This window comes from Staurois parvus, unplaced genomic scaffold (genome assembly GCF_062004578.1).
Source record: "Staurois parvus isolate SC_StPar_1 unplaced genomic scaffold, SC_StPar_1.0 ptg000714l, whole genome shotgun sequence".
NCBI classification, from domain to species: Eukaryota; Metazoa; Chordata; class Amphibia; order Anura; family Ranidae; genus Staurois; species Staurois parvus.
In genome coordinates, this window is record NW_028318510.1 from 2,362,241 (window position 1) to 2,375,928 (window position 13,688).

At 41.6% G+C, this 13,688-nt stretch overlaps 1 protein-coding gene across 1 annotated transcript in view; it reads left to right on the forward strand.

Moving 5' to 3' along the window:
- CWC27 (CWC27 spliceosome associated cyclophilin) overlaps nt 1-13,688 on the forward strand; it is a 213,914-nt gene that overhangs the window by 99,025 nt on the left and 101,201 nt on the right. The window contains exon 11 of the mRNA XM_089653456.1: nt 6,496-6,605. Coding sequence (XP_089509582.1) covers nt 6,496-6,605 — 110 coding nt within the window. The remainder of the gene's footprint in view (nt 1-6,495; nt 6,606-13,688) is intronic.

A 13,688-nucleotide genomic window follows, 5' to 3' on the forward strand; every position in this document is an offset into this window, starting at 1 on the left:
TCAAATTACCCGAATATTTAACAGAATCCCAGGATCGTAGACTGTGAAGCATGATAGGGCTCAAATCCAGAGGGCGCAACTTAGGCGGGAGCCAAAGCAATGTAGTTAAGGAAAGGGGAGCACAGTTGGGTAATTCCAAGAGAGTACCCATAACGGGATATCTGTCGTGGCATGAAGCATAGACAACTGGGAAATCTCAGCCGCCAAGTAGTATCTAGAAACATGTGGAACTCCCAAACCTCTCTGTAATCTATGAGTATACAGAGTGGCTCTAGGCACCCTGGGACGTTTATGAGCCCAAATAAAATGGAGAATCCGGATTTGCAGTACACAAAGAAAAGATGCAGGGACCTGAATAGGGAGAGTGCAAAAAAAGTACAGGATCTTCAGCAAGATAGTCACCTTCACAGCATGTATCCAGCCAATCCATGATGAAGAAGGAAACTGCCAAGAATGAAACAGGGAAGTAAAAGAGTGCAATAAGGGGTAATAATTAGGCAGAGTAGGAGGAAGTAAGTGTAACTCCAAGATAGGTCAGGGAATGGGATGCCCAACAGTAGGGAAATTGTGTCTGCAACCGTTCAACCAGGTCGGCGGGGAGCGTAATATTCAATGCCGTAGTTTTAGACAATTTGATGCGAAGGCCAGATATTGTCGAAAAATGGTCCAATATGACCTGGAGATTGGGGAGAGTGATGAGAGGATTGGTTAAAACCAAAAGAGCATCATCTGCATAAAAGTTGGCCTTGTATTGAGTGCCGGCATAGGATTAGTTTTATTTTTTAGGCTTTTTTTACCCTCTTTTTTTCACCTGGTGATCTGGCCAGTAAAACACCTCTTTTGTATTTATGGAGCTGACACTCCAGATGAAAGAGTAACAGAGATACCTTTGGACAGCAGCATTGTCATGGTAACCAAAACCAGACTGCATAGCCAAGATGTGGCCTAACCAAAAAAGTTTGATAAAGTCATAGAATTATAGTTTTATCTCTTGAGTAAATAACCTTTTTAATGTATGATAATAGTCTGCTTGTTGCAGCTTGGCATTGCAATCTATTGTTGAGTCTGTCATCTACTAAGACCCCCAGATCCTTTTCATGCCTCAATTCTCACAGAGGTACTCCCCCAGCAAGTAACTTTCTTGCATATTTTTATCTCTCAAGTGTTTTACTTTATGTTTTTCAGTATTAAAACTCATCTGCCATATAACTGCCTACCCCATTATATTTTAACTAGGTCTTCTTGTTAAAATGCTAAATCCCGTTGGGAACTTATAGCTATGGTTAGCTTTGTATCATCAGCAAACTGTGAAATTGAACTTCAATTCAACCACTATATATCGTTTATGAGCAGGTTAAACAGAACTGGTGCAAGGACAGAGCCCTGGGGCACACGCTTACAACTCTAGACCACTCAGAAAATATGCCATTAATCACTGCTTTCTAGATGCACTTCTGTAACCAGCGTTCTATCCAAGTACAAAGAATATCAACAATGCCAAAAGACCTTGAATTGTTAATTAAGCATTTGTGGCATACTGTATCAAATGTCTTCAAAATCTAGATACACTACGTTCAAAGGTTTTCCTGCAAACTAAAGCTTACCTCCTAATAGAATGTTAAAAAGTTGGTCTGTCAAGAACACTCTTTCACAAATACAAGTTGATTACTACTAATGATACTATTTTCATTGGCAAATTTTTGAATATGGTCCCTCATCATTCCCTATAATAGTTTACATACTATTGATGTTAGGCTGAATGATCTCTAGTTTCCTTGTGTATACTGTATGTTGGCCTTTTATTTGAATATTGTTAACACGTTTACACTGACCGGCATGCATAATCTAGTTTAAATAATGGCAAGCAGACTTGGCTCAGAGGAATGGGGAAAGATTCACTTTCTGTCTAGTAAAACATGTTGCCCACAAGACAGAAAGTGAAGGTAAGTCTCTTTTAAAATGGAACTCCATTCTCTGGTGGAAAAAAATAAGTCAGCAGTTACAAAAACTGTAGCTGCTAACTTTTAAAAAAACAGCCACTCACCTGTCCTAGGATCCAGCGGTGTCCTCACTGCAGCCAGGTTCACCGGCTGTCCTGTGTCCCCGATGCCAGTTTCTTAAGTGTGGGCACCTGGCTGTGACAGCTTACCTGTCATGTCTCAGAGAAGACTGCGGGAGGTGGAGAACTTCCTCTTCCGATCACCTAAGCGATCGCAGCAGAAGTGGAAGAGGGTAACTGTCAAAATCAGGTGCCCCCTCCGCAAAGGTGCCAATCCTTAATGGGGAGTGGGGGACGAGGTCTTAAAGTGTAACTTCCCCATTTTGGTGGAGCTCCACTTGAACAGCAACATAGACAAATATTTTTTGTTAAATTGTGGAATGCTAGACCATTTATCAGATTTTTACTGTTGTGGGTTTCCCTGTTGCCGCTTTTCTTTGACTTCCTGTCTCCTAAAACATTATCCTCAGAACAAAAAAATTTGAAGAAATCTCTTTAGTGAGGCCTCAGATAGAAGTAAAACTTGATGGTGTTTCTAAAGCTGACCATTCACTAATAGAATTTGGTATGTAAATGTTTGGAATAGTTGTTCCATTTTCTAAATGGTTGGTGGGTGCAAATTGACAATTGTCATTCTAACAAATTTTTAACTGTGATTCTGGTTTTCATAAAAAAAAAATTGTACATATTGTAATGCACTTGTTCTAGGCAAAAAATGGAACAAATGCATCTGGAATTCCATTCAAGTAGTAGATCTGGATGACATTTTAAGGGCTTTCATAGAAGATTCATTGACTCAGTGATGGCATGATCAAATGACCTGGTGAACATTTTTTTTCAGAGTGTCCCTACAAAAGAAATTCTGCTGGTTTATGGCCATCTTTACTTTTTCCCATTCTATCCAAAGTTAAAAAAAAAAAGTTTGGGGTATATACACAAATTAAATAATAAGCACAATCCACAAAAACTGCTGTTTTTCATCCTACTTGTTTTATAAATGTGCCCCATAATAAGTATGTATGTGCACCATACATCAACTACCAAGACGCCTGACATGTCATAAAAATGTTTGAAGAAGTAATAACTCACATCAAGGATTAAAGGGTTCTTTCTCGCTGATTTGCTTGGTTTTATTGGAAAGTACAGATTTTGGATTCTTCTTTATGAAAAAGATTATGCCTCTTGACTTTGTCTACACAGAACTGGGATATATCAAGAGGTGCTGGGAGTTTCCTATTCATTAAATGAAACCACTGTTTTCAGTGCACACTTTGTGCCCTGTGACAGCTGCTGGATGTTTTCATTTTAGTTTTACAGCAATCGTTAAACAAGCCTTTGTTTCTTCTGTTTAGCTTCTCTGAAATGGTAATAACAGTAGCAAATTACAATATTTAGATATTTTGGTTCCAAAGCTTTTCTTATTTTAACAGTTCTTAGAAATTGCATAGGATTTTTAAGCCTTTCTTGGAAGCTCACCTAGTAGATATCCTGATAAATGTTTGGTTTTGCATTATTTATACCCAAAGAGCAAAAGTAGCATGCGCATAGTGAGAAATAAAAATAATGGCAATAACAAAGCTTTTTGTCATACTGATCCTGTGAATATTTCAGCTTGTGCGTTTTTTGTGCAATTCAGGTTTAAGGGTCGGTTCACACCATAGAAACGCAGTCCAGATGCGTTCCGGATGCGTTTCTGCATGTACATTTTTTTACGTGTTCTGGTGCATTTTCAATGCATTTTTGATGCTTTCCAGTTCTTTTTTTCTTCAATTCAAATAGGGAAATGTGTTTTCCAGTGCATTCCGGTGTGTTTTTGACGCGTTTGCTGCGTTCCAGTACAGTTCTGTGCAGGAAAAATGCAGCCTGCTCTACTTTTTTTTTTTCTTTTTTCTGCATCCAGAACGCACTGGAACTGCAAGCACTGATGTGAACTATGACATTGACAACCATATCACCTGCTTTCTGTGCATTTTGGATGCAGAAAAAAGCAACTGAAACACATGTAGTGTGAACTGGCCCTAAAGTAGACCTTCACCCTAACTGTGAAGTTGTTAAGTTGTCCTGTCCCCTCCCTCCCCAGTAATGGATACTTTTTTTCTGAAAATTTTATTTGTGCTTTTCTCAACAATTTCTGCTTTTCTCACCTAGGCAAGGCTTTTTCACCACCCGTGTCACATGAACAGATGTGCCACAGTGCTCAGATCCCAACAGAGCCTTCGGGCACATTTGCGCATGCGCCGTGAGTTCCTGCAAAGCTTTCTCTGACTGGCACCCGTGCTGAGTGGCCAATCTCCTGTGTTCACAATGCACTAGGCCAGCCACTCGTCATAGGAGTCAGAAGCAAGTGGATATCACTGGAGTAGTATACTTCGGTGATCTCCAGCTTCCAGGGGCATCGGCCAGGTATAGTATAAACATAGTTACATTGGTCCAAGCTGGATCAATGTAACTATTTTAAAATATACGGTACCATGCCTGGAATTCTTTAAGGGAATGCAGTCTTAATAATGAAGCTTTTCCTAAAAAAAAAAGGCAAGCAGAGGACAAATAGCTATTCTCCAATATTGCCAGTAGGCTCCCTGTAGCAGTTCTTTCCCCATTACTGACTTATCATGCCTTATTGTGCACAGTTTCTGTGTGGAGGCAGACATCTTGGTAGTGGCAGGGCTTTGCTTAATCAAATTAGATGACAATTGCAGTCAAGAGAAAGCAATGCCTTAGATCTCACACTGCTGATATACAGCTACGAGGGTCAAGGCACAGGTACAAGGCACAGGAGGAATTCAAGACAAAGGTGAAATATGTTAGGATACTGCTTAGGCACAATTATTTATAAATGTTCTCTATAAGACAGAAATTCTTTACTTTCTAGCTTTGGTCCATGTAACCAAAAACCATAGGAGCTAGGAGCAAAATGTATTTTGTTTATATATATGTCACATATGTCATATATGTATTTTTAAAGTGACACTAAACGGTATCCTTATTCTTTAAAACTAATTCATACATGTCCAATACTTAATGGCTCCATCATCTTTTTTTCATGAAATTGTTTCTTACTGTGGTTTTTTTTTTTGCCTCCTTGTAATGTCCTCCGTGAAGTCCCAGACTTCTAATTTTTACCCCTCACTTCCGATTGTTTGAAACGAGCAATGCACATCAGTAGTGGTCATTTGCACTGCTCTATGCGCATTCGTAAACCCGTACCGCAGGGGAGCACACAGTTTTACACTGACAGGAAGACTGAATGAACTTCCACAGTGCTCCACAGCACCATGGTAGTTAATTGATCACTGCAAGCCAACATCCGCAAAGGAAACGGGGTGGAACATGTAACCTGTTCCCACAGGCGAACTTGTCCTTTAAAGCAAACCTTCACTCTCTTTCTCAACTTTCCCAATTCTTAGCCTTTACCACCTCAGATGTCATAATCACATATAATTTATTTTATGGGGTTTTTTAAAATAACTTCTTGTCATCTTTGCCACTTTGGATTTCTCACCTCCAGCACTGCATTCTTGGTTTAAGGAGGTAGCTGTCACTTCCTGAATATTAGGGAGGTAGGCAGTGACAGAAGGCTTTTCAATCCAAGGTAAAGTAAAGAAATACTGTGGACGTTTTGGCTGAAGGAAAGACCGTGCTGTATACATATATAAGTAGGTATGTGTTTTTATTATAACCTATAAGGACAGGTACTTGATGGCAGAGTTTGTTTTTGAGTAGGCTGGTGAAGTTCCCCTTTTATATATAGGAACTCATCCGCCATTGCTATAGCAGCTGACGAGTTCTTAACTGCGGTTCAGTTTCTCTGGGCAAAAATACTTGTATTGTAATTGTACATAGCCAAAGTAAAGCCATATTTCCTGTTCTTTGGGCCAACTTAGGGGGTTGTTTATTGAGCTTGAGAGTGTTCCAGCATGAATGAGGATACACATTTCTAATATCTCGTTAAATATTGCTGCTGAAAGCCTGGAATAGGCTCTCAGTACAGAGAGGTGCTTTAAAACACTCTCTGTGCCTGGTTGCAATACAGACCTGGAACAAGTATGTTTGAAATAAATGTAACAAAAAATGTGAGATGCTAGTGACCCAGAAAAACATGATGCCAAATCATCAACTTGAAAGCCGGGTAATCAAAAATTTCAAAAGGAAAACTCACCTATGGCAACCTACATGATAAGTGTACTTTAAGGCTTCTTGCACGTGGGCATCTGAGCCTGTATAACATAAATTCAGGTGTATTTTTCCCACCTCGGATGCACAGGCGCTGTGTTCATCTGCCAACAGACATAAATGGATGTGCACAGCAGTAGTTGGGCATATGCTGGCTCTGTCATACAAACAAGTATCTCATGTACTATAAGTGTATTAAAAAAAAAATAGAAAATATCTATTTTCTTGGCTGTCTATTCTTGTCAGTCACCAATCCATGTTTTGTTCTATCCTTTTTGAGTTATTTGTTGTGTATGATTTTTTTAAATTGTTTTTTCTTTCAGTGAAGAACTACGAAAAGAAGCACGTCAGCTGCAACGGGAGCTAAATGCAGCCAAAAGGAAAAAAGAAGACGATGCAAAGGAAGCTCAAAGAGCAAAGGATGAAATAGAAGGTATTTTTTTTTACATTTTTTTCATTGCATCTCCTAACACCATATTAAAAGCTTAAACAATAAGGTACCGTATCTTTCGCTCCATAAGACGCACTTTTTTTCCCCCAAAAAAGGGGGGAAAATGTCAGTGCGTCTTATGGAGCGAATATAGAGCGGCCGGTCTGGTATTTCCACGTGTCAGAATACCGGACCAGCCACTCAGCTCTGCAGTGGGACCTTACCTGTCCCTCTATCCAGCGGCGCGCTGTCTTCCCGGCTTCTGTAGTGTGTGTGACAGCCGGGTCCCAAGTACGCATGCGCAAGAAGCAGTGCTCTTTGTGAATGGTAAGGCGGTACCTGGGACACATGACAGATCCCAGAAGCCGCCGGACCAATCACAAAGCGCAGCGCTTCTCGCACATGCGCACTGGGCATCCGGCTGTCCGACGAGCGCCCACACTACAGAAGCCGGGAAGACAGCGCGCGGCTGGGTAGAGGAACAGGTAAGATAAAAAAAAAACTCTGCGGAAGTAAGAGCGGGTACCTGTCAAATTCAGGTACCTGCTCCCCCTCCCCAAAGGTCAGCAGTCATCTCCTGTATTGTCCGCAGTCTCTGGTCATCCCTGTGCTGTCCGCAGTCTCTGGTCATCCCTGTGCTGTCCGCAGTCTCTGGTCATCCCTGTGCTGTCCGCAGTCTCTGGTCATCCCTGTGCTGTCCGCAGTCTCTGGTCATCCCTGTGCTGTCCGCAGTCTCTGGTCATCCCTGTGCTGTCCGCAGTCTCTGATCATCTCCTGTACTGTCCGCAGTCTCTGGTCATCCCTGTGCTGTCCGCAGTCTCTGATCATCTCCTGTACTGTCCGCAGTCTCTGGTCATCCCCTGTACTGTGTCCGCAGTCTCTGGTCATCTCCTCTACTATGTCTGCAGTCCATTAGTTCAGAATTTTTTTTTTCCTGTTTTCTGCCTCTAAAACCTAGGGTGCGTCTTATGGAGCGAAAAATACGGTAAGTGTTTGCACTTTAAAAGAAGTATGGGTTAAATAAAAAACAAAAAACAAAACATTATAATCACCTAGGGGGATGCAGCAATAATCCTCTGCCGGCTCTGCAGTGAGAGCTGAGTGATCAAACACCACTAATCGCTCAGTTCTCCCCCTTTGCCCTGAGCAGAGAGTTGTGACTGCCAGTCTTTGGCTCTTTGCTCTGCCCCTCCAGAACTCATTGGTGCACTGGGCCGTGCAGGGGGAGAGAGGGATTGGCTTTGGCTCTTGGCTGATCGCTGAGCCAGGTGCCGGTCCAGTCTTCTGAGTGGATACCGACCATAAGAGCGATGTCAGCTGTCCACTGTCAGGTGAAAACAGGTCACAGGAATATAGAACAAACTGCACTCCTATCTATGATGCACAGGGACATGTACTGTAGTAAAAATAGCTTTGGCTATACTTCTTTAACCACTTGAGCTCCAGAGGATTTACCCCCCTTAATGACCAGGCCTCTTTTTGCTACTCGGCGCTGCACTAATTCAACTCATAATTGCGCAGTCATGCAATGCTGCACCCAAACGAAATTTACGTCCTTTTTTTCACACAAATAGAGCTTTCTTTCGGTGGTATTTGATCGTCTGTGCACTTTTTATTTTTCACGCTATAAACATAAAAAGGCCAAAAATTTTGAAGAAAAACAATATTTTTTACTTTCAGCTATAAAAAATATATAGTAAACTCAAAGTTGGTTATAAATTTAGGCCAAAATGTATTCTGCTACATGTTTTTGGTAAAAAATTCCCAATGAGTGTATATTGATTGCTTTGTGTGGAAGTTATAGCGTTTACAAACTATGGTATAAATACTGCAATTTACGCCATTTTTCTGCTATACATCGCTGCGCTAGTTTAACGGACAATTGCGCGGTCATGCAATACGGTACATAAATGAAATTTACATCCTTTTTTTCCCCACAAATTGAGCTTTCTTTTGGTGGTATTTGATCGCCTGTGCGGTTTTATTTTTTGCGCTATAAAAAAAAAGACTGACAATTTTGAGGAAAAAAAACAATATTTTGGACTTTTTGCTATAAAATATGTCCAGTAAAAAAAATGCAAAAATCAAATTTAGTCATAAATTTCTGCCAAAATGCATTCTGCGACATGTCTTTGCTAAAAAAAAAACCCTATAAGTGTAAATTAATTGGTTTACGTGAAAGTTATAGCGTTTACAAATGGTGGGAAAGATACTGGGATTTTTAGGGGGTTTTTTTATACTAATAATGGCGGCGATCAGCGAATTATGGCAGCGACCAGCGACTTATGGAGGGACTGCGGCGGACATTCTGACATTGGGGGGTACTGACTTGGGGTCACTGACATCCCCAAAAATACTAATACAGTGATCAGTGCAAAAAAAAAAAAACTGACACTGTACTAATGGCAATGGGGAGGAAGGGGTTAACTTTATTTTGCAGGGAAGGGTTATAGGAGTAAGGGGAGTGTTTTACTAGGGGGCGGGGTGTGTACTGGACAGGACAAGGCTGATCGAGAAAGAGAAACTGTTCTTTCTCGATCAGCTCATCCTCGAGCTGACAGGGAAGTGACAGACAGCACAGCTACTGCAGCTGTGCTGTCTGTCATTGTTTGCCGCCGATCACTGGAACATAGCCGCTAACGAGCGGCTGTGACCCGGCGACTGACATCTGTGGCAGTGATCCGCAGGACAGATAGGGTGGTGGCGCGCCTCGCGCACGCACCCTATTTGTTTACAAAACACACGTCTTAAAACGTGGTTTTGCCTGTGAGTGCCACCCTGCCGCCGTATATGTACAGTGGCTGGGCGGCATGCGGTTAAAATTAATCAGCTCTCTTTTTTGCTGGCATATAAAATAAAACAGATCATTCGCTCCAAGGGCCCTCTGAGAAACTGCTCCCTAATAAAAATAGCTGCAGCAGCACTCTTACTCTCTACTCTATCTCTCTCACTTACAATCAGCAGAACTGCCGATTGGCTGGCTTTCTCTGCACATCCTCCTGTTATATAGGGCAAATGACCTTCCACTGTAGCTTTTTAGTGTGCCAGCTATCAAAAGGACACCTACTACATATAGTTATTAGATGTAACAGATTTAGAACAGTGGAGATGAAAAGTTTAGATTTGAAATAGAGCTTTGATTCTGTTTGAATCAGTTCATTAAATGTATGTTCATTTTAATTATTATAAGCTGTGAGGCAATAGGAATTTTGTAGCATGATAGAGACATAATATCAATCAAAAATCCTGAACAAACACATGATGCAAATGTTATAAATTGAGTTGCAGTTCACTTAGTAAAATAAGTATTTGATCCCCTACGAACCAACAATAATTCTGGCTCTCACAGATTGGCTATGTGCTCATGTGGTGCACAGATAGATTAGTCCTGTCAATTTAAGAAGGTGCTTCTAACAAAAACTCATTATTTGTATAAAGATACCTGTCCACAGAATCTTTCTTCCACTCAAACCTCACCATCATGGGCAAGACCAAAGAGCTGTCAAGTGACAAGATTGTAGACCTGCACAAGGCTGAAATGGGCTACAAGACCATCAGCAAGAAGCTTAGGGACAAGGAGACAACTGTTGGAGCGATTATTCGCAGATGGAAGAAATACAAAAGAACTATCAATCGCCCTCATGGGGTAAGGTAAGGAGCAAGATTTCGCCTCATGGGGTAAGGATTATCATGAGAAAAGTGAGGGATCAGCCCAGAACTACACGGGAGGAGCTTGTAAATGATCTCAAGGCAGTTGGGACCACAGTCACCAAACAAACCTTTGGTAACACAAAACACCACCATATATCGAAGGTTCAGGCGGTTTACCAATGAACATCTGAATGGTTCAGAGCAGGATTGAGAGAAAGTGCTGTGGTCAGATGAAACCAGAATTGAGCTCTTTGACATTAACTCGACTCGCAATATTTAGAGGAAGAAGAATGCTGACTATGACCCTAAGAACACCATCCCTACAGTTAAGCGCAGAGGTGGAAACATTATGCTTTGGGGCTTTTTCTCTGTTAAAGATACAGGCTGACTTTTCTGCATTGAGGGGCAACCTTGAAAACCACCTTCCCTCAGCCAGAAGACTGATGATGGTTTATGGATGGGTCTTCCAGCATGACAATGACTCAAAACATACTGCCAAGGCAACAAAGGAGTGGCTCAGGAAGAAGCAAAATAAGGTCATGGACTGGCCCAGTCTCCAGACCTTAATGCTATAGAAAATTTATGGAGGGAGCTGAAACTTCGAGTTGTGAAGCGACAGCCAAGAAACCTTAAGGATTTAAAGAAGATCTGTAAAGAAGAGTGGACCAAAATCCCTCCTGAGATGTGTGCAAACCTGGTAACTACAAGAAACGTCTTACCTCTGTACTTGCTACCAAGGGTTTCTCCACCAAGTCATTTTTTGTTTGGGGATAAAATACTTTTTTACTCATTGAAGTACTAAGCACTAAGTCATTTTTGTTTGGAGATCAAATACTTATTTTACTCACTGAACTGCAACTCAATTTACTACATTTGTATCATGTGTTTTTTCTGGATTTTTGGTTGATATTTTGGCTCTATCATTTAAAATACACCTATGATAAAAATTATAGACCCTTTATTTCTTTGTAAGGGGGCAAACTTACAAAATCTGCAGGGGATCAAATAATTATTTTCCCCACTGTATACCATACCTGGCTGATGCCCCTGGAAGCTGGAAATCACTAGTTTACACCTCTATTTTGGTGTTCACCACTTGCTTTCTGCTCCTGCGCTGAGCAGTTCTGCTTACTGAACACAGGAGGTCGCCAATGCGGCAGAGGCGCAATTTAGGGAATGCTTTGCATTTTTTGAATGACTGAAAAGCTTTCTCTGATTGGATGAAGTTGACAGCATGATGGCACTGCCTCTCCTAACCACCTCATCCAATTAGGGAATGCTTTGTATTCTTTATGGGAACGCATAGCATTCTCTGGATCACACTCACGCTCAACACGGGACCTTGAAGCAAGTGGAGATCACTGGAATAATGGTATCTACATCACTGTTTTCCAACTTCCAGGGACATCGGCTAGCCACAGTATGTAAATAATTGTTCCAAGCTGGACCACAATAACTGCAGCATATGTAGAAAATATCCATACATGGAATTCATCTTTAATATCAGGGGTCATTGCCCCTTACCACAATGGTGTTGGTTTTTATTTTCTTAACACTCCACTGTTGCTTATTGTTCAACCTTAATTATTAATAAACCTTTAATAGAACGGTTCATTCGGTTTTTTTTTTTAAACTCTACTGTATATAATTGTTGTCCAGAATGCAGCCACTTACTTTCTCTTTGGTCTCTGCCTTATCCATCTTTGCCTAGCTGGGCACTACATTAGAGCATGGGTACATCTGTCTTTTTCAGAAAATGCATCAACTGTCTTCGAACATTCTTCACATGCAATATGTCTGTCCTGAAAGACTCTCTGCAGAAACAATGAGGCACTTAAAGGATAAGTTCACCTTTTGGAACATGTTACATGTTCCACCCATTTTTAACATGCTCTAGCAACTGCAGCTCTCTGCCAGCCCTCCCACAGTTTTCTGTGAATAAAAGCCTACAAGTACCATCAGCCTAATGTGGCTAACGGCTTGTAGTTCTCAATGTACTGGTGAGTGCTCGCACAGTCCATTAAGCTTCCTGGACTGCAGTAACTGCCTGCTCATATTGGAGGTATGGGCAGACAGTGTACTGATAGTCTTCAAGAGCCTGACATTGCACCCGCAATCTGCTGACCATGGGTGCAATGATTTACAGGCTCCTAAGAAAAAAAATAATAAATGCACATTTTTTTACCTACAAAAAAAAGTGCACTTTTTTTTTTCTTTTTTTAAATTAACTTATTCTTTAAAGCCCTTTTGTAAACGAACAGTTGTGTGCATCAAAACTTCTTTCCATGAATATACAGTGGGGCAAAAAAGTATTTAGTCAGCCACCAATTGTGCAAGTTCTCCCACTTAAAAAGATGAGAGAGGCCTGTAATTGGCATCATAGGTAGACCTCAACTATGAGAGACAAAATGAGAAAAAAAATCCAGACAATCACATTGGCTGATTTGGAAAGAATTTATTTGCAAATTATGGTGGAAAATAAGTATTTGGTCAATATCAAAAGTTCATCTCAATACTTTGTTATATATCCTTTGTTGGCAATGACAGAGGTCAAACATTTCCTGTAATCTTCACAAGGTTGGCACACACTGTTGCTGGTATGTTGGCCCATTCCTCCATGCAGATCTCCTCTAGAGCAGTGATGTTTTGGGGCTGTCACTGGGCAACACGGACTTTCAACTCCCTCCAAAGGTTTTCTGTGGGGTTGAGATCTGGAGACTGGCTAGGCCACTCCAGGACCTTGAAATTTTTTTTTTTTTTTTTTTTTTTTTTAAGTCCGCAAACGTGAGACTGTAACGAAAAAACCCGTAAGTGTCCGCAAAAAAGTGCAAGTGCAGAAACACACACACGAAAAACGTGCACTTAGGGGTGTGTTTGTCCTACCCCCGAAAGGGCTGGACCGTTCACCCGATCCCCCGGGGCACGAAGCTCCTGACAGGGACAAGGTTCCCATTTGGTCCTCCTGGCCAAAAGGCCTGGTGGACCACCGTTCCTTATGCCCAGCCGAAGCCGGACATCCAGTACTAGGCAAGGGGGTTCTCCCGAAGAGAAAACCCCCTAGGGATCAGGGGAGGAAGGAACCGTATGGCCACACATCCTCCCCCTAGACTTCAGGTAAGGCCCGAGGACCCACACCCTCCATCCGTGAAAAACACACACATAAGAAAGCAAAAAGTGACAAAACGTGGGAGTGAATAAATAAATAGAATAAAAATAAAAAAGTGGTACCGTGCCTAATAGTGCACAGACCAGGCCCTGAGGCCCGTAGCAAAAATTGCCCTGGACTTAGCCAAAAGACCTGGTCCTTAGGGCGCTGTGCAAAAAAGAGTGTAAAAACAGTGGCCATGTGTCATCTTCACACCGTGGGGTCCCACACCCAAGTGTTACTAGTGACACCCCTGAGCGCGTCTCCTCAGGGGGCACTGAGTTTGCGGA